Source organism: Polistes canadensis, unplaced genomic scaffold (genome assembly GCF_001313835.1).
Source record: "Polistes canadensis isolate GaletaPanama2010 unplaced genomic scaffold, ASM131383v1 scaffold_44, whole genome shotgun sequence".
NCBI classification, from domain to species: domain Eukaryota; kingdom Metazoa; phylum Arthropoda; class Insecta; order Hymenoptera; family Vespidae; genus Polistes; species Polistes canadensis.
The window spans coordinates 800,727-822,965 of NW_014569591.1; the positions used below are offsets into that span (position 1 = coordinate 800,727).

The 22,239-nt window shown below is 41.1% G+C and overlaps 2 protein-coding genes across 3 annotated transcripts in view; one reads left to right on the forward strand and one right to left on the reverse strand.

The window, feature by feature from the left end:
- Positions 1–22,239, forward strand: part of LOC106785027 (autophagy-related protein 16-1) — a 384,411-nt gene that overhangs the window by 218,394 nt on the left and 143,778 nt on the right. The gene's annotated exons all lie outside the window — the stretch shown is intronic.
- Positions 1–22,239, reverse strand: part of LOC106785026 — a 171,865-nt gene that overhangs the window by 56,545 nt on the left and 93,081 nt on the right. Inside the window, exon 3 of the mRNA XM_014745123.1 lies at positions 3,323–3,785. Coding sequence (XP_014600609.1) covers positions 3,323–3,722 — 400 coding nt within the window. The 5' untranslated portion in view covers positions 3,723–3,785. The remainder of the gene's footprint in view (positions 1–3,322; positions 3,786–22,239) is intronic.

Here is a 22,239-nt window from a genome sequence, read left to right on the forward strand (position 1 = left end):
TTGTTTTGTCGTTCGGCGATACGAAAAAATTCCTACTGTTCGTTGGCAAAAGGGAGGTTTAAGAAAGCAATACGCGTATCATAAACGTCGACGGAAGGCTTCGATAAAAGAATTTCCAAAAAAGAAAAAAAAAAAAAAGAAAACAATAAAAATAAATAGGATTAATGGGAAACTCTGGCAAGAAAGTATGAACCCGTGGAACGTGTTGGTACACACCTTCGACGATAAGAATTCGTGTTCGTAACTTTTTCAAATCTATCGTGCAATAATCCTCATTCTATTATTCTATCCTACCGTCTTTCTTCAAAGTCCAATACGACGGTCTTTGATCTTCGTCTTGCTAGGATCTTGTACCTTATAAGGTAATGATTCATTTTCCAAGCTAATTTGCGCAATAACCCATTATAATGGTCTGAAAAGGCTCTAACGGGCAGCTTCAAAGATTCCTATGAAACAATACCGTTCTCTTACGAAGACGTAGCAACTCATTCGTTGTTTAATTAATGCTCACAGTCCGCGCGCTTCTCTACGGCCGGCGTAGTTTATATTAATTACACCCCGGAAGATTCAATTAGTACGCCTCTTATTACACTTATACCGGTATTCATTATTCATGAGGAACCAGTACCTGTGGTTGCTGGCAGCTGACAATGCAGATTGTACTTTTAATACGTTTTCAAAAGAAATACGAAGGAGAAAAGTTTGATAACAAAAATTGCAAATGCAATCGGTCGGGGTCATGCACCTAAAATCTTCTCTCTACTCTCCCCCCCCCCCCCTTCCCATCGTCTCACACCATAGATTCGTTTAACAATCTCTTTATTAAACCCGACGAAAGCCATCGATTTTTACAAATGTTTTTGTTCCTTACGCGTTAGCTTAAATTGTTTTTTTTTCTTCCCCTTCTTTTTTTTTTTTATTCATTTAACTAGAACACAAATGTTGTTTCACCAAAACGATACGCGGCGGCGAATATTCACTCACTACTCTTCACCAAATTCTTTTATTTTGAGCACACTGCGATGGGCATTATTCGTGTTGTCGATAACAGGAACGTTAACGCTAACGAATTGTCGAGTGCACGAAACCACTACATTTATTGCTACCATCGAGGCGCATTAACGTTTTACTCTTTCGTTTTAACGAATGCCGTAGTATAATCTCGGAAACGGGAAATCTGCGTTACCACTCTACTCTACCTGATTTTAATGGATATTATCGAGATTTAATCTTTTTTCTGTAAACTTTACGCAAAGTCTTATCCTAAATAAATGATAGCGATGATTAAAAATTAAAGATATGCTATCATAAGCAAAAGGGATTCGTAATGGAATGAAGGGAAGAATTATAAAAACGATTCGAAGGGGATATTGCTGATGAGAAGTGCATTAGCGATTACCAGGATTCCGAGCTGTTTCTGATCGATATTCATTGGATAAAAAGAATTAACTTGGAATCAGTGTCGCGTTAAAAAGATTTGCATCGATCCCCTTTAGACTCTTAATCTAATTCCGATCACATTTTATTCAAGATCCATGCTAGTTTGTTGTAAAAAAAAAAAAAAAAATAAAAAAGGATCGCTCCTTCGATTATAATTTTATTCTCTCGAAAAAAAGGGATCGTAACGTAAACGTTCTCTCCCTGGAAAGTAATAAAATCGATAGAAACGTTTGCTCGAAAAATTAAGTACGTATAAACGAGTACTACTCCTCCTCCTCTTTCTTACTTTCCATTGAAAAAGATTCGAACATTTCGACGATGAGAAAAAGGTTCTCGATATCAAAAAGATAAAGTAACAAATAGAAAGAAAAAAAGATAAAAAAGAAAAACTCGTTAGATTTCGTTATCGATCAGATATAAAGTTTTCATTAATAAAATGTAAAATGTGTTTGTTCTTAGAATAAACGATAATAATTATTCGATATCATTGAAACGAAATATTCATCAATTAATTATAATCGTTATTTTATTATTCTTTATATCTCTTTTTTAATCTTAAGAATAATAATCGATCGATCATATATTCATGAAGATTAGCGAATCGAATTCTTTGACAGCGATAAATTATGAAAAAAAAAAAAAAACAAATATATATGATGTAATCATATTCTTAAACGTATTATTATTATTAACGTATAATAATGGAATAATAATGAGCTAATGAATAGAGATTAACGGAGATTGATAGTGTATTTTAAGAAGTAGAATTCATCGACCGTGAAAGCATAAATCGAATTCGATGGTAACGATAAAGTGACGACGAGAGGATATTTTTCGTAAGAGCTCGGACTTATTTACATAAGCTAACGCTCGCTGTAAAAGATCGTAAGACGGTCGTTATTATTCTTCTCGCGTATCTCGGAACGCGCGACTATGTCTGACACGCGTCGGTCTCTTTCCACTTAGAACCATGAACCGCTGTCTCCGCGTTGCGTTTGCATTGCTAAGCGTCTTGATTCTCATTCAATGGAAAAAAAGAAAGAAAGAAAGAAAAAGAAGGAAAAAAAAAAGAAGAAGAGTCATGAAAGCCGTTTAAAAACGTTCTCACCGCCTACGCGCAACCGTCCACACACTTTACTTATTTACTTCCCGATTTCTACAAGTAGAACGATAATCTTTTTTTATCGTATAAAAACCAAAAACAAAAAATTGAATTCTTATCATTAATTATCGATGTAAATATATATTTCATAAAGAGAGATTTTAATTGCGTTTACTTATTAAAAAGGAGGTCAGAACGATATTTCTCAATGAAAAGAGTAATTGAATATTATCGGATAACTATGAAACTACGTTAGATATACTTCCTTACGATCCTTTCAACTTAAATTATCGTTCTAGATAATCGTAATAACATTCGAGAATTTCTTTCTTTTTTTTTTTTTTAGAGTTACGTTTACCGAGTAATCATTAAACGTTACGAAGTAAAATGACCTTATACATCCCGAAATACGGTTTATCCGTTCTCCAATTCCACGTAGGAATACTTAAACAAGCTCGTAGAATATTCGTAGCGATGCATATATACATATATACAACTAGATATCGTCGTCGTTCTCGTCGTAACGTAAAGTTAAAAAGAGGACTACTACTACTACTACTACTACTAGAGTAGTTCATAGCGGAAGAGAAATAGAATCGAATAGTAGTAGTAGTCGTCTTTGGAATCGTTGATGTTTCTTTAGTTACCCAGAGAATTTCCCTCCTGTCCCTTCTATCCTACCACGACTCCTCCTACGTCCCTTTAACCCGTTACGGGGCCGTCCCCATGGTTCGTTCGCCGACGAACGGCGTTTCCCGGTCGATAACGATTCAATCTTACCTGGATTGCTGTCGGCGTTAGAGCTGAATAGGACGCAAAGACCGGTCTCGTAGTTGACCGCCTGGCAAGAATCGTTCGCTTGACAGGTTTCGAGACAGTCGGTGAGCATCAACGTTCCCGGTATGGACTCGAGCATGTTCGTGGGCGCGGTGTATACGTAGCCGGTGACCAACTCAAACCCGACCATCTCTGGATCGCATTCGTCCGCACCGGCTGACGGTCCGGTATAATCCGGGCCTGATACGCTAGTGGGTACCGATGCCGGGGGCGGTGGATCAGCTGGGTGAGCGGTTTCCACTGCCTCGGCCACGTGTACCACATGCCCGAACCGAATGCTCGCTTGTAGAACGAGTAATAAACCGAGCACTTGTCGATTAATGCACTGTCTTCTATTAGTCATCCTGATTGATATTTGATTAATCTTATCCTCAGAAATGTTCTTCTATCCTCTCGATTAAGTAATCTGTAAGAAAGAAGACAAACAAAAAAAAGATAGAAAAAACAATTGGATTAATCCGACGTTTGGTTTACTTTATAAATGTATATGCGGAAGATAAGATAGATGGTTAGATGGATAGATAGATAGATGGATAGATAGAAAGAGAGAAAAAAGAACATGTCTTTCCGTAAAATTAAAGCAGGTCGTAGTCGCTCGCGCGAATCGAGTTGAACGAGAAGAAGAGGACGCAGAAAAACATGTCGAGAGAGAACTCGATCCGCGAGTTTATGCCCCGTAATCGACGTCCATCCGCCATCGGCGCGTACACCGAGAGTGCGTGCTAAGGACGATCGCGTGAACGTCGTCGACCTCATTCCAATCAAAGGGAACGCCTTTCGAGAAATATACCGACTTCATTTTCGTCAGTTAAAAACGATCGACGTACCACTCGTCCCCAACGTTTGCAAAATTTTATTTTATTATTATTATTATTCTTCATATATTCGCGTTTTATATATTATACGACAAACGTAAGAAAAAGGAATGAAGATTGGAAGGAAAAGGGAAAAATCTTACCTACGTGGATCGTTCCCTTTTCCTACCGAAAGGAGCGCACGAAATTCTCTAAACTTATTGTATTAAAGTATGCGTGTTTAGGTATATATTTCTACACTTCGTGGTGGCTCGTTGCGATCGCGATCGGCGTGTCTCACAGGCGGAAACTAAATTCCACGACGAAGTGTTTTCTCACGAGAAGAAGAAGAATAAGAATAAGAAGAAGACGAAGAAGAAGAAGATGTGGAAGAAGAAGAGGAAGAGGAGGTCGTAGGGACACGTTGGAAGGAGAACGTGCGCGCAGGCGTTCGCGCGATTACACACAATAGAGAAACGGTAAAACTTGCACACTGCAAAAGTTCAAGCGCGATAGTAACGACAGAAATAGTAATAGTAGTAATAGAACAACAGCAACACGAACAATGTTAAGTAAAAGAAAAATGAACAAAAAAAAATAAAAAAAAAGGAGATATAGAAAAATAGTGAAGATTTTATTCTGAAATAGGACTACCGTAGTTGGCAGCAACCACCAGCAGCCAGGAACGGAACGCGGGATAAATATTTGCTTATCACGCACGCGTGTGCAGCAACCACTTCGAAATCGGGTGACTCGCAGGGCCCCGACGATTTGCAATTGAAATATATATATATATATTTATATATATATATATATATATAAGTTGTGTTTCCCCGCGAGATGTCGCGGCTTCTTTGCCGGTTTACAAGAAGCCTAACTACGAATGAGTTAGGAAGGAACGAGCTATTACTACTACTAGCAGCTAGCAAGAAGCGAGCGAGAGGATATAACGATGTCTACCGGCTGGCGGCTCTTAGGCACACTGCGTGTCGGATACACCTGGCCGTGTTCGCTCGGGCTCCTCTTCCTCCTCGAGCGGACCGAAGACGTCTGCCGAGTCTTGCGCGCGCGCGCGGTCACGGGGGAAGGGGGATTGGGGCCTCCGGAGGGATCCGATGGGGCCCGGAGGGGGTCCGGACGAGGCTCTTGGGAGGGTATCGGAAGGGGCCCCGAGTATTCCAGCCGCCACTACCGAAGGAGGACAGAACGGTACGCACAATTCGATCGCGACACCATTCAAAACATTGTGTTCTTTTTTTCTTCTTTTTTTTCCCTTTCTCTCGTACGTTCGTTCGTTCGTTCGTCGATCACGAAACACGCGTGTCTCGTCGTTCATTGTCGAATTCCTCCTTCCTTTTCTCTCACTTTGGCACGATCATCGGACTAAATTTTATCTAACGGGAACATTAATGAGAAGGCTCTACCTCTCTCTCTTTCTCTCTCTCTCTCTCTCTCTCAACCTCGAAACCTCTTTTTCTCTTACATATTTTTTGTTGTTTCTTTCATCACTTTGCTCAGCAAGCTTTTTTTCTTTTATTTATTTCTTTATTTTTTCTCTTATCACTTTTATTCTTCCTCATTTTCTCCGTCTCTCTTTTTCTCGTTCCTTAAAACTTTTAGCTCGATGCCTTTTTGCTATCGCTTACGTGGATCGAAGGTGTATTCGAGGAACGGTATTTTCGTTGACCGTTGTCGCATTGTTGTAACACCGCGATCACCGCAAAGATATTCGTGTCGATTTTATGCGTGGGCGTTTCGAGTTCTCTGAACTCTAATGCTTTTCTCATAGATTTGACCTCGGCAATGCACGAGGATAGTTATTTAACTGTGCGACTTTGACCGCTCATCGATTTTCCTGAGACACCACAGTTTGACCACACGCATTTGATTCGGATAGACGCGTGATAATAATTGTACTACCGGTCGGGGCATTATTAATAATAACAATAATTATACCGCTAATGATCTTTTTTACGCGTACTACAAATTAAACGTACCTAGTTGTACAAAGAAGAAACATCATTAAAGAAGTTATATACCTCTCCGAAGCGTTCTAGCGGCGAGAGTAATAATAATAATAATAATAATAATAATAATAATAATAATAATGATTATTATCGCAAGAGCTTTATTGTACGTGGAAGCAAAACGACATGGATATTCGCTCGGTCAAAAGGGCCCTTTACAATCGTAATTAATAATCACTGGCAATCGGCTTTGTACGGAATAACAAATGACTTCAACGTCTGGCAATTTTTCATATTCCGTCTGAGACCATCGCATATCGTAGTCATAGGTACTGCATAATTCGGTGCATTCCTCTAAGCGCTACGAGCTAAGCGCTGCTTTCTCTGTTTCTCTCTCTCTCTCTCTCTCTTTCTTTCTCTTTTCCTCTTTCCTAACTCGACCACAATGTGGCGGAAGTTCGACCGTTCGTTTTGGAGAACACCGTTGCACCGAATCGGCTGCAAAATTAATTTATTTCGTGGGTGCCCTCGGAACGTTAGCTCGTTAAGGACTTTGGAATACGCTTAATCCTGTGAAGGGGCGCGAAATAGCTCGACATACTCTTCGCACTTCAACGAGAGAAATAGAGTAAAAGAGAATGATTTGGGTAAAAGCAATTCCTTCTCCGTGTAGTAGTTGCTAACGATAATGCTCGCTCGGTGCTTGAAACTCAAAACGATTTATAAGACAAAATTTATTTGCAATTGTCTCGCGCGAAAATGAATACGGAAAATGAACAAAAAAATTAAACAGAAGAAGAAGAAGAAGAAAAAACGAAGAATCCTATAAACTACTATTATTATAATAATTATATTCTCAATCTAGTTCTTGCCCACAATATAATATGGAGAATAGCTATACGCCGCGGCGTATCTAGACGTTAATGATCTCTACCGTAGTGTCGATAATTACAACTTCAACTTTTCTTCTTCGTCTAACTGGTTCGTAGAGGTAAAGTTTAAAAGGGAGGAAATGAAGGAAGCCGGCTGAAGCTTCGAGGAAAACCGAGGGAAATGGGAAAGAAGGCAAAGAGAGCAGAATGTCGGATGCACGTGTGAACATTGCGACCCGGCATTAAAAGAAGAAGAGGTATCAGTGTGTCTTTGGTTATGGTCTTGTGTTCGAACCATGTGCGGCTGCCGTAGTTGCCGCCGCCGCCGCTGCTGCCTATATTCTTGAGAGAGAGAGAGAGAGAGAGAGAGATAGAGATACGAACTCGTTGAATAAACAAGGAAGAAGAATGAAGAAGAAGAAGAAGAAGAAGAAATGGAGGGGGAGGAGGAAGCATAAGAAAAAGGTCGGGAAGCGAGAGTGGGAGATGGAGTGTGAAAAGGAACGAGAGAGAGAAAGAGAGGAAGAATGAAGGAAAGAGTAAGAGAAAGAGAAAGAGAAAGAGAAAGAGGTAGGGCGAACGGAACACGTAGGTGCCTACGCCATCGCGTCACCACGACGGTTCTCGGAGTAACGGTTTCTGGATGTCCCATTGGGTTCAATTGCTATCTCGAGCCATGGAATTTCGCCGGAAAACGATCGTTGCAATGACTCGAGCTAGGTGGTACGAAAAGGAAAGAGCTTTGGATTTACGACCGACCGCTATCCGTTCGCCCTTGAACGTCCGTTCGACCCAATGTCCTGCTCTCGACCTGTTCCCCTAGGATTATTCGCGTGCAAAAGAGAAATTGAAATATATACGCGTGCATCATTTCTTTCGTTATTTTTTTCTCTCTCTCTATTATTATTTATAATCAATACAATGGTTAATACGTGCAACAACAACGAATTCGGATCGACTACATTCTAAACTATATTTTCTTTTTCTCTTTTTTTTATTTATTTATTTTTTTTTTTTTCTAACTCATTTTACGAGTATCATTAACATTAGTGAACTTCAATCGAGTTTTTACGCCCATTTGAAGTCATCTTTCTCATCTTCCGTTTCCTCCTATAAAAGCGTTCCTCTTATCTATCCTCTATTTTGTCATAGACAAAATGAAAACGGTGATCATGTTCGTTAGTGTGTTTCGATGGGATAAAGTGTATTATAGTACTATGAAGAAGAAATGGAAACTCGTTAGCTTAGAGATGCCTTACAAAATCGTTGAAAATTCTACGGTATTTAACGAACGCGTTCGTCGATTATTATTATACGTCGGGTGGACGTAAGAAACATAAAACGGAAGCGGATGAAATCTTTCTCTTCTGTGTGGGCTCGCTCGTTTCAAATGTAACATGAAATGGGAACGAACGCGTATCTTTATTCGTTTGTATTTCTATCTCTTACTATCTCTCTCTCTGTCTTTCTCTCTGTCTTCATGCCAGTGAACTTTTGCTTCGAGAGACGAGAAACGAAGAAAAGAACAAAAATAAGAATAGAATAAAAAATGAAAAAAGAAAAGATCTTAATGTTTCCCAAGATTTCTTTTGCTGTGCCTACGCGTCGTAAAGTTTCGTTCAATTATGTGACACACGAGTCATGTATATAAAAATATATATAATATATAGATATAGGAAAAAGAGAATGACGTTATCTAAGTTCGTCGGACTTTTGCATTAAGGAGGATCGAGTTGCTACGCGCGCTAATCAAAATATTGTATACTCTTTGACCTGCTTGGGCGCACTACCATCACCTGTATAAGGTGTTCGCTGACGTACGTACGGGCCACCGAGGTAAAACATTAACGGACGCGCAACTTATCACATAACGGCGCGGCTTAAGGCTGTTCTCGATACTGGTATTCGGTCAAGCGGATTCTCAAAGTTATGCAGAAGGTTATAAGAGTGCATTCGTGTGTGCCGTCGTGCTCGTGTAGATTCCATTGGAGTTTCTACAACACTCCTCCTCCCCCAACCCCTCCCCTCCCCCAACCCCTTCTCTATTTCTCTCTATTTCTTTCTCTCTTACTTTCTTTCTTTCTTCTCTCCGTTTGCTTCTTCTTCTTCTTCTTCTTCTTCTTCTTCTTCTCTGTGTTCGCTTCTTCAAATTTATGGATGCAGCCCGCATCGTAAAGTCACTTCGAGTGATTTAATTCGTACCACTTTATCGCGCCGGCAGTCTCTTAAAGGTAATCCTAAGTCTCTAAACTCCTTTGCGGATTCTCTATCGTATCAGCCAAACGAAATATCCCGTGTTTCCTCCTCCCGATCCCCCCTTCCCCCCGCCACCTTCCACGGTATCGTCTGGAGTACGTCGGAAAGCAAACGGTATACTCGATAAGAGTTTTTCCTCGGGAAAAAAAAAAAACCATAATTCGTCCCCCGAGTCGATTCGCGGCTGAAAAATACGAAGAGATTCTTCTTCTTCTTCTTCTTACCTTTTAAAAATCGATATCGAGAATGTAGTATTAAGCATTAGTGGGAATTGAGATGTAATTTTTCCATCGTTTTTGTGTCTTATATTTACGTGTTTTGTTTGTTTCGTTTTTTATCCCCTCTCTTCTTTATTTTCTCAAAACAATAAACGAAAAGGAGGGGAAAAGAGGAAAATCGAAAAAACGGCAAGAGTTTTAAGAGATCGCGAAGAGAATCGTCACGCTGGAATCGAATCGGTGGAAGCCTCCATTAATGGTACGTTCCATGCGGGTTCGACGCGCCGTGTGTCGAGTAGGAAAATGCAAGGAGTCGGATAACCAGGAAACTGGTTTATGCGTGTCTGAGCTCCTCGCCTTTAAGTGGTTACTCACTACCATCTACAGTAAATAGACACACATACACACACACATGTGCGCGCGAACGATCACGTACTTTGATAGAACGAACAAACTGAATGAGAAAGAAAAAGAGAGAGAGAGAGAGGACAAGAATTATTACTACTGTATTTCAACTTCAACATTGAATTTTTCCCTCTCCCCCCCCCCCCTTATCAACAACTTCTTTTTCTTGAAGTTTATCTTTATCTTTATCTTCAACTTCAACTTCAATTTCAACTTTAACTGTCAAGTGAACTTACAAGCCACTACCTACTACTACTAGGTGTACCTACTGCTGTTACTACTCGTATTACTAACTTACTAGACGCTACCAGAAGTCGGCTTTCCACGGGATCTTAAACGGGAAGCTTACTCTTCTGATTGTTGAATGAACAGAGAGAGATAGATAGAGAGAGAGAGAGAGAGAGAGAGAAAGCTTAGATCAGGTCCAAGGATTTCGGAGAAGTGAGAGAATGGAGATTCTGGAATTCGTTGTTCAAAACTCCACGTTCCGGGATTACGAAGTCCATATCCAAACGGGGAGGCATTGTACATCGACGAGAGTCTAAAGTTGGTACGAGAAGCTGCTACCGAAGGAATCTCTAAACGTAACATCCACTATCCTCGTCTCTCTCACTCTCTCTCTCCCTCTCTTCTTCTTTGATTGTAAAGCTTTCGCTTCGACACGTCTACTCTCGCGAACAAACTGTCGCGCGACTGGTGATGGATCTCTGGACAAGAGAAGCGGTACGGTGGTGGCATACCGAATAAAGGATGAGAGAGGGTAGAACTAGGGGTATGAGTAGAACCAAAGTAATGTGGTAATTAAACTTTGGTCGCATTATGCGAGCTTCTGTCTCTGTATCTGTATATACATATATATCCCTCTCCTGTTCTTCCTCCCATTTCTACGACACTGTCGTCGAGAGATTGATGATGGACCAACGTAGTACACTCGCGTTTTCTCTATCCATTCACTCTATTTCTCTCTATTTCTCTCTTTCTCCCTTCTCCCATTTTACCCTCTTTCATCTTTAATACGTTTCCTTTTTAGCTGTGCACACCCTTCTTCTCTCCTTTCTACCTTTCTCTATCTCGACCTTCGCCAACTTCTCTTTTCATCGCTTCTACCTTTCGGCGAATAAACCGGTAGGCTTTATCGCGACATTACAGGAAAGGTGGCGTGTTTCTAACCGTGCTTTCGTCCGTGATAAAAGATCTTACCGTGAATAAGTGGGAGCAACATTTACGATTCGCAACAACCACACTTTCTATATCGTTACGGACTTTGCTCTGCGAGAAAGAGAAAGAGAGAAAGAGAGAGAGAGAGCTGGATTATTTGCATAGGTTTTCCTATCACCCTAGGGTCCCCTGTTATGATGATGCCTTTTCTTCATTCTGCTTAGGACCCTTGGTTCGCGTCTCTCTTTATCCTTCTTTACTTTTGCTTCTGGCGCAGAACTCAATTCGATATCTGGATCTTGTTGTAGTTGCTACCGCGAAATAATTCTTCTATCACTTTCTCTCTTTCTCTCTTTATCATTCTCTTCGTATTTATATTATATCGACGTGTACTTTGTATTCGCGCGAACTCGTACGCCTCTAGGCGTTTATTTAAACGGATTTCTACTGACGAGAGAGAAAGATACCAGAGAAAATATATATATGTATACATATATCTAGGAGTAACACCTGTTCTCCTTGTGGATTTCGTGCTCCCGATGTTTAAAGTGATCCATGTTATGAGATCTCATGTTTTAATGACTGGGAAGAAATGCTCGAGTTTCGTAGAAACCGTTTCATTAGCCTTTTCTCTTATTCTTATTCTTATTATTCTTTTGCCTTTATCTCCTTTGTGAATCGCGAATCTATTTACGTTACTCTTATATTTGATGCTGTGCGTTTCAAACTGAAGGAAAGAAAATTATAATGCGTAATAAGGAGAGGAAGAACCGTTTTCTTTCTCTGTCTCTCTCTTTATCTATCTTTCTTTCATTTCATTTCTTTCTTTTATTTCTTTTTTACATTTCTTTATCTTTCACGTGGTAGAAAGAGAAGAGGGAAACGTTCACGCAAGGTCGTGAGACACCTGTGGGCTGGCCTGCCGTAATGGCATCGCTCTCTGATTGTCATTACCGTTGTCTTTTACGTTTACCACCTTCGCCTTATGTCTGCAGACACACACAGATACCAACCGTGTTCGCGATCTGCACCAGAACCACACTCGTAATGTTACTTTATCTTTCTCTTTTTCTTTTTAAATTATGGAGGGTGGAGAACGAACGACTTGTGTATTAGGAAAGAATACGTCTCTCGTAAAATCCATCTCTGGACATTGAAAATTAGACCTTTCTTGCCCGTGAAATCATCTAATGTCGCTATTAAAAGTCAAGTACTACGAGTAGACGTTGTTATAAGCGAGACATAAGGGACACGTACTTCTTATCCGTTCTTCTCGTGTCTCCTTGCTCGTCTTTCCCTGCGATCGAGTTCATAGCAAAAAGGATAATTAACTCTAGCTACTCGTGGGAGCGTTACGACGTAACGGTAAGAAAACTTGTGCTAGGGACAACCGACGGTTGTTTAGGAGAAGTAAGGGGAAACGATTAACCCGTTCGCGATCAATAATCACCGCATGTTCTAGTTAGAAAGAAAAGGAAAGACAAACTGAGAGAGAGAGAGAGAGAGAGAGAGAGAGAGAGACAAGGATAAATCAACGAGCTAGTAAATCTCGCGACCGTCAACGACGACTACTTTTCTCGATCGTACCAAAACGTAAGTTCACTACGCTCGATTTACCAAAACCGTTCAGTCGGTTCCTCTTTTTCGTTAAGCGACGTCGAGGGAATCTACTACTACTACTACTACTACTACTACTATTCGTAAGAGGATGGAAATCCTTTCGTCTCTTTTCTCCCTTTCTCTTCTATCTCTTTCCATTTCTCCCTGGAAATAGCTGGAAAGGTTCTCCTCTCTTTGAAAACTTTTCCTCGACTCCTCGTCCCGAGGAACGAGAGTAACAGTTTCGTGCTATAGAGAAATCCCATTTCTCTTGGATCGTTATATATCCGTGCTTCTTCGCTATATCCGGTCTCCCGTTAAATCCGACATTAATTAATTCGATTTTCTCGAATGAAAAATAAAGACCAGAGCCAACAACCCCACCTCTCCACCCCTCCTCACCAACTAGTACGAAGACGTGCGAGGAGGCCTGAACGAAAACCTGTGTGTGTGTGGCTCTGTGTGTGTGTGTCTGTTTATCCAACAACAATGTTTCGATCAAACGTAATAAATGAGACGCGAAATGACGCACGCGATGGCCGCGCAACGAATTGCTTCGCTCGGCTAATGCCTGAATAATGTACGACCGTGAAGAGAATAACCGTTGGCATCGTTAACATATTACATAAACCTTCCATGCAACAATGCGTGTGGACGCGAGTGGTAGGCGGACGCGTAAATTCCAACGAGGCGATAGACGGGAACCATCCTAGGCACGCATTTATGCCTGTTTGCTGTCCGACGAATTACCGGGATCCACTACTTAACGCGTCAAAACCGTCATTTAAAACTTATCTCCTACCCCTTTCCCCCCGACCCCTATCATCGTTTAACAATCTGTCACAAAAATAATTGGTTTTAAACGACTCTTATTTCGATTATTTATCTACTTTTTTGTTTTTTGATAACACACGATTTATATCGAAGGAAATATGTAGTTATTGAAATAACGTCAAAATAATAATACCTTTTTCTTTCCCTTAGATTTTTGCGTTATATCCATTCGCCTTTTTCTTTTCTACCGTCTATGAAATTCTTTACTCATATTATCCAGTAGTCGCTCAATTTTACGCGATAGGCACGAGAGGAATTTTTCCCTTTGACATGGCCTCTGCACTTTGCGAAGTCGCTCTTTTACCAACGAGCTCAGCTCACTCCTCTTCCTTCCTCTTCCTATTCCTATTCCTCTTCCGCGTCCTTACCATCCGTTGATGGCAAAAGCTTAGCGAGAAAGGAACACCGGCATTCGCGATTTAAATATCTCCGTAAAATTTCGGACGAACGGTTCAACGACGATGCAAGGAAATAAAGCTCGTCTATCTCAAACTCTCCCCGTGTGTTCATCTAACGGAACTACTCTTTAAAACGGATTCTACAGAATTCTCATTTCCTTTGGCACATCCTCCCACCCTACTCTACCCTACCAAACGCGCTAGTAACGCGTTCTTACTCGTATTTTCGAGCTAATTCGTTCGTCTTTCTGGACAGGGTGTCGCACTTGGAATGTAAGTTTATCAGATGACTTCCGTCCAACTTCTCTTTTTTTCCACCTCCCCCTCCCCCTTTTCCTCCTCTTTCGTTTTCTCGCGTGACAGGAAAAGCGGTGACTGTAAAATCGATTAAACGCGACCGCGCGTTTCTTCACCCTGGCGAAGGAAGAAGAGGAAGAAGAAGAAGAATACGTGCTGCCCCCTTTTTTTGCCCTCGTCACTCTACATCCCACTCAACCCCCCAACCCCTTGAGTTTCTTTCTTTCTTTCTTTTTTCAATTTCTCTCATTCCGTTTGGTGCAAAAGAAAACTCGCGAAAAGATTCATTCTCTTAACTTTTGGACGGTGCAAAAGTTGGAAATGCAGCGGAATAACTTCGCGTTCACGGAGCATGAATATTTCTCCTTATATCCCTGGCTCGTCTTCCTCTCATTCGTAATTGGATACACACGCGCGCGCGCGCGCGAACACGAGCACGCCTTGCATTTTTGGTTGACTGCATACGCCAAACTAACGAGACGGGGCGCCGTTTCTCCGATATTGGTCTCGATGCCGAACATCCTTTCTATCTCTATCTCTCTCTCTCCTTTCACGTAAATGCTATGTGTTCACGTTCCTCCGACTAGGTTGCTTGCTTGCTTGCATGCTTTCCTATATTGGCCACCGATGCGTTACTCAGGATTGTAATCAATGAAATTGCAGAAACGAAAGTTGGCTCGCGATCCTGCCGACTGACCTCGGTCAAAGACGCGCGTCGCATTTCGGTAAACTTCGCTTAATCCAATTTACAGAAGCTAAATATTTGATCGTATACGGGGACGAAATCGAGAGTTAAAACGTACGAGGATGATGCTTCGTCACCGTGGCACCCGTAAAACTGTCCCGTTATTTCTCTCTTTCTATTTTCCTTATGCATCGTCATTGAAACTATCAAATGAAGGAGTATTCTGACTTTCTTCATAATTTACTCTATGGTACACAAGGTTAATGATAAACGAGAATGCATTTCCTTTCATCAAATATTTTATACGATTTTACGCGCGTGTGTTGTAAATACGAATACTACGTTCGTCTAAAATCTGTCCTATAATATGTGTAGTCTGTACATACTCATATATACATATACATATACATATACATATACATATACATATATATATGTATATAGTTTTCCTTTTCACACGTTTAATTACTCCGCGCGCGAGAAAAGGGAAACGTTACGAATAACTCGAGAGAAAGATAAAAGACCAACTGGAAGTATTTTGCATAAACTATTAACGGTCCGTTAGAGTGTAGCTCCTCCGAGCAAGATGCAATATCCCGACAAAAAGAGAGAGAGAGAGAGAGAGAGAGAAAGAGGGTTTGGTCTACCAAGATAATCTATCGTAAATTCATATATATGTATATCTCTCTTTCTCTTTCATTCTCGTTCGTTCTTTCGGTGTACGAGTCCGTGAACAAGTTGCGGTTCCTTCTCGCGGGTGGTAAAGAACGCGAAACCATCGTCGGCAGCAACATACTCAGAGCAAAAGCTTCCCTCTTTCTCTCTCTCTCTCTCTCTTTCTCTCTCTCACTCTCATCATTGCTCATAATAATTATTTTCCCATATGCGCGGACGGCTCTACCTTGTAACGAACTTACTCGCGGTAGCTAGCGGCCACTGTCCACAATGATTTATAACAATTCCAACTACGAGCCTCATTCAAGTTTCTATCGCCATTTGCCGCCTCTCTATCTGTCTAACTATCCATCCATCCGACCTTCTCTACTTCTCGTTTTCTCTTTCTCTATTATTCGTGTTCTCTCACACATTCTCTCTCTCTCCTTCTTTCTCTCTTTCTCTAGTTTACTCCCACGTTATGTTCTTGGTCTTTTGCTTTCTACTTCCCTCTCTTTCTTTCCCTCTCTCTCACTCTCTTTTTCTCTTTTTCTCTGTCGGTTGTAGTCATGGTCAAGGAGATTCTCGAAAGTCATCCTCAACTCTGACGCACCGGTACGCGAGTTTTCTCTCCTTCTATCCTCCTACGCAAACTTGACTCAATATTACGCGGATTACTCTCCTTAGTTCCTCCTTCCTCGTCCCGCAGGCAAGCCGCGGAGATGTTTGTTTTGACGTAAGACTCAATGCCCAAAGGCGACGTCCTTCTCCGGTACGGAAGAGGTTATTCGTGCCTCGGGCCTCAAACGTTATTACGATGTTTCTTCTTCTTCTTCACCTTCTTCTTCTTCTTCTTCTACTTCTTCTACTTCTTTTTCTTCTTCTTCTTCTTCTTTTGCCTTCTCTCCTCGATAAGATGCCGACGAGGAAAATAGTTTGTGTGTTCTTGTTTTTGTATTGTATAGGTATGCGTGTATGTGTGAGAAAAATAAAACGGAGAAAATAAAGTAGAGTAGAGATCTAACTTTTTATTAAAGAATGAATACGAAACGAACGTAAATGAGTGAGTTAGAGAGTGAGAGAGAAAGAGAGAGTAATTATCCTTGTATAATGATATCGTGGTGAATATAAATGGGAATTGAAGAGGCAAAGTAAGAACGCGTAAAACGTACTACAATCTTATCCTTTAGCTGAAAAGGATATTAAGATCGAAGATCTTACCTTAAGATCATGCGCCGCGATTAATAGTTCCCCTCAGTTACCTTTCGCGAGAAAGAGAAGGAAGAGATGGAATAAGAGGAAGAGGAAGAGAATGAGGAGGAGAGAAAACGGAATGTCACGCGATCCCATGCTTGTAACCGTAGAATTTTCCAACTTGTTCCCGTAGGATCGTACCAGGGAGAGAAATATCTATATCCGTATCGTTGACGTATCCCCGGAGAGTCGCGTACCAAACCCCGTTAACACGCGATTGATATATATATATATATATATATATATATATGTATATATATGCGCGCGAACTATCGTAAAAATTTCTTCTCACTGTACGTGGCGAGTTTAACGCGAAATCGTAGAAAATATCGAATCCCAACAACGTTAAGGGGAAACTCAACGAAACTTAGTTTCTTGATTTAGGATGAATAAATCGAATAAAAAAGTCGATAAGGTCAAAGGTATCGTCGTAACTTTCAAGATATCCGATTTACGAAAATATATTATATAGCGTTTGTTAAATTCTCCCTTGTAAAAGCAATGCTTCGAAAGGGAGAGAGAGAAACGTAAGAAAAGATGAGAGAAATAGACAGACAGAGAGAGAAAGAAATGAGGTGGGTGGTGGTAAGAGGGTGAATGGAGAAGGGAAGAAGATATAGAATTTGCGGTGATCCACTTTACGAGAGCCCCTGATTAAACGTGCAAGAGATGCGCCGGTGCTGCCGCTGGGTACTTACAAGAGCGCCGCGGTATTCGAGGCACGTTTCCTCGACACTTTAACGTCGTAGCGCCGACATTTTTATCGCCTTTAGCGTCTCCGGCACGCTGCCGCCACCGCCACCACCTCTTTTCTCCGTACCAACCCTCTTCTTCTTCCCAGAATAACCACCACCACCTACTTTTCTTTCCTCCCGTTCTCCTTCTTTTATCTTTTTCTTTCTCCTGGTATTTCCCCAACCCCAATCTCGGCCCTTCCATCCCCCCCCGCCCCTCCCACAAACCTTTCTTCCACCCGTCTCTTCTTTTCCCGTCAAGCGTAATCCCTTATCGTAATTAAAATTTCATCTACGAACACGCGGAAGATCGCTTTAATGCTAACAGATGGGATAACGTCCAGCGCGCAATTTCTACGAGATTTGTCGCCGTGAAGATTCTCATTGAAAATCCTTAATCGCCTGTCGCCTACCTCTCTTCATCTTTATCTCCATCTCTCTTATATTATCTCTCTCTCTCTCTTTCTCTCTCTCTCTTTCTGTTTCTCTTCCTATTACGATTTACACACACACACAAAAAGAGAAAGTTATTTTTCCCAAAGAAATGAGGATTGTCGAGAGTTTATAATGTGTGTGTATATATATGTTAGATTAACCTATAGCATTTTTTCAACATAGTAAATTTATAGATTCGATAAGACCGCTCGGAGCACTCGAATGCGTGCTTCTTTAGATTTTACGTGCTGCGAGGACGTTAACCTTAGGCGACTCGGTTCACGAAAAGACCTAAGAACGTCTCCCTACGTCGAGGGAGGATTATTCATCGGTGGCGATTAAAACTCGACGAGCGCTCGTCGATCATCGGTTCCGTACCTTCGGACGATCTTACAGGTATGCGGACGCGATTAGTCGTATCATCCGATCGTATAGGGTTAAGTGTTTCCCAGCTGAGAATGCGTCTTCTTCGTTTGCTTGCATCAACTTTGGCTTCCCTTCGACGCTTACTTCCGCTCTATCTCTTTTCTTTCTTCGCCAAACACCCCCCCCCACACCTCCTTGCCACCGAACCCACCTCTTCCATCTCCTTTCTTCAACTCTATTTCTCTCTCATTCCACTTGTTTCTCTTCTTCGTTAAGGTACGAACCCACGACTACTACTACTATTATTACTACTACTATTACTACCACTATTACTACTCTTCTTCTTCTCGTAACACCGTGTCGTCGTTACCCGAGCCATAACGATCGGTCAACGAGGCACCGTTGGATATTAGTCATCCTTGGATACTTAGTAGCACCGCGAGAATACGCATGGAAATATATATTCTTCATTAGCGTTGCTCCGGTCTAAGCGGTTGGCTAATTACCCAGACGGTTGTAATGGCGCCGAAAGATCGATTCTGGTGTTAAGAGAGGAAGCGATCTCAACGATATATTATATTTTATATTATTACAACGAATTAAGATAAAATTCTTACGAGTAGTAATGCCGTTAGCTGGGGATCGATTAAATCCCCCCCTCCCTACTCTCTCTTCCCATCCTTCCCTTTCTTTTCTTTCTTTTTTCGACTTCGTTAGCGTTCCGGAAAGTCTACAAACGTCTATAGTTTGTTTGGACGTAGTTTGGATTCTCAAACTCGGAAATTAATCGTCTTGAGAGTTAACGAGAAAAAGAATGGGAGAGTAAGAGTAACAGAGAGAGAGAGAGAGAGAGAGAGAGAGAGAGAGAGAGAAAATCTTTCGAAATATTATCGACGTTACTCTACTTTCAACGATCGAGTTTAGGATAACGAGTAGATTGCGATAAGTATTTCTGATTCGTCCTCACGATAGTACGGGTCAGTTTTCTTTAAATCGATTTCGAATAAGGAATTTCAAAAAAAAAGAAAAGAAAAGAAAAAAGAACAACGGGACTTAAGTTTGTAGGAGGAAGAGGCTCATTTTAATTCGATAACGAACACACACGTCGTCGGTGTGTACGGGGGGCACGTGAGTGAATGAGTGAGTGAGTGAATACGAGTAAGGACGAACTGCTAGGAATAATTCTCGAATAAAACATCGATACGATTCGTTTTACCGTTAAAGATAACAAGAACCTTCCGTATCTTTGCGTTAGCTTACGTACGTACGTACGGTTTAAACGAGCGTGCGAACTCGGCAAAACACGCACGATACTATGGCACGTAGAGGCGTGTGTAGTATTCATACCATAGTTTGCTTCGCAAAGAGAAACTGAAAATGTTCTTTTCCTAGGAGACGATGCTCGGACTCGGACTCGGGCATCATATAACCCAACACGAAAATATAATTTCCGTTCTGAGAAACTCGCTTGGATCTGTCTCTATTACTCTCCTAGAGCGAAGTTACATCGAACGAATGAGCAAACGCGTTAAGCCCTCAGCCCTCCCCTGTCCCACCAACACCACCACCACTACGATCTTCGTATCTTTCGTAAGCACGAGTAGAACGTTTCCACGCTGCCCAGAAGCTTATTACTTACGGGCGTCCATATGCATATCCATTTAAATTACCACTTCATTGGCTCCCACCGACCTTTATTGTATCGCGGAAATTATTACTTTAATGACGAGCAAAAACCGGCTTTTACTATAATATAATACTAGCGACGATACGTCCATATTTTTTGCTCCCTTTATTTTTCTCCCTTCACCCTCTCCCCTCTTCTTCCATTTCTTTCTCTCTCTTTCTCTCGTTTAATCATCCATCGCTCTCGCCGAGCCGGTTTTGTGTACGGACAACACCGCTACGTTTGACTTTTATGGGATTTCGGAAGTTAATTCGAGCGGGGAATCGTTTTCGAAAATCTCGTCGAGTGTTTCAAAGAATTTACGCCGGTATAATAATCGTCGTTATCGCGGTTAAAATGTTTTTTCGCGTTCTTTGTTTAAAATTTAATTCCTTTTATTTGTCTTTTATTCTATCGTCGCTCGACTAAACAAGAAGAAAAGACGGATTAGAAATAATCCGATCTAAAACGTACTTAATCCAATTGTTCTAATTATACAAGATCTCCATTCTTTCTACGTATGTCTATTTTAACGAGGAAAATAATACGGAAAATCTCTTTTTTAACGGTCGTTATACGATACCTCGAACGACGCGTTATGCCAAATATAGAGGATCTTTTTAATTGGTTCTCAACCTTACCGAGAAAATATATGAGAGACAGAGAAAAGAGATCGATTCTTCTCTCCACCTACCCCTCCCTCCCACCGACCCTTCACCACACCCCACCCCACCCAACGTCCATAGAAATTCTGCGGTAACTTTGTTGCCGCTCCCGCGGCATGCACCGCTCTCACGGGAATTATTAATTTAACGACGGTGAATCTGGTCGACTTCCTTATTGCGAATGACCAAGGTGGTTTCAAGCTACAACCAGCAATCTTGTTCCCTTCTTCCCCTCCCTTCTTCCCTTATCCTTGAGCTCTCGCACAAAGATGCTCGCGATAACGTTTGAATAACTTTTATACCTCCCTGCTTTGCTAATATTATTTATGTGCTAATATCTAATCCTCCTCCTACATGAATTAAGAACGATTAGGTATAAACTACTAATTCTTATCCTAAACTTCGACGTAATAAATCTTATACGTCTTTCATACTTCCCTATTGGAATATATTCGTTCCGCATGCCGCTTAGTAGTTTTTTTTTTTTTTTTATATCGAAAGCTTGCAACTCTATATGTTTTTATTTCAACGAGAAAAACTAGACTGTCTTCTTTCTCTTGCTCTTCTTCTTCTACTTCTTCTTCGTAGAAATCATAGTGACCGTAAAACTTGTACATCTAATGACAGATTATATTTTCCTGAATCCTCGGGAATTCCGTTCCTATCGTATTTTCAACGACAACGACGACAACAACAAAGCTAACAGGGGGTTGGGGGGGTGGGGAGGGTAGACGTGAATCGTGGAATTATAAAATCGGCTTTGTCGTGGTTCGTTACACGAGCGTGGCGGGTTCATTGGCTTTTCATTTCTAAGCGAACATTCTGCCAGATACGAAATACAATTCGCGCGTTGCAAATGGTTAAACGAGAAACCCACGGAAACCAGCTTTACTCGTTTTCCCGCAAAACGCGAATGATATTCCACCATATAGCTTTTATAAAAGTCAACTATCTTTATGTTATATAATTTCCTCGATCGGCAAACGATAACATCGGGTTGCGACTGTTGCTATTGCTATTGCTGTGGCTGTGGCGGCGGCGGCGGTGTCGGCGGCATTTGCCGTGAAAATAACGTAAAACACTCGTAGTATAACGTACATACATATGTGCGTAGTTACCACGATGATGCTTTTACCTAGAACCACGGAAATGGATGAAAGCATTTGCGTTATTTTAACTTCTCCTATAAATATATACATATTTTTTTCTATATATATATATATATATTCGTTTCCGGACATCCAACGATTTTCTTCCACGTTCCAAGGCGAAAGAAACGATCTTTCCTGGAAAGGTCTTTAACCTTGTGACTCACACTTTATGATCCTTATACCGGTCGATTCTCGATGTGGTCTGTATTTCGAGGAGAATGAAAAAGAAAGCAGGCAAGCGGCCAAGCTCTTGAGGGCCGACCTCCGGAATTTTCAATCTGCTATTCCACGAAAATAAAAGAAAGAAAGAAATGAAAGAAAAAGAAACAAAGAAAAATTCTGTTACTGTACTTTATACATCCTCCCTTCTTCAGGTCCGTTCTTCGTGATCTTCGCGCAACCTCCTTAACCGTAAAAATGTATAAAGAAAGAATAGTACTGAACTCGATTGA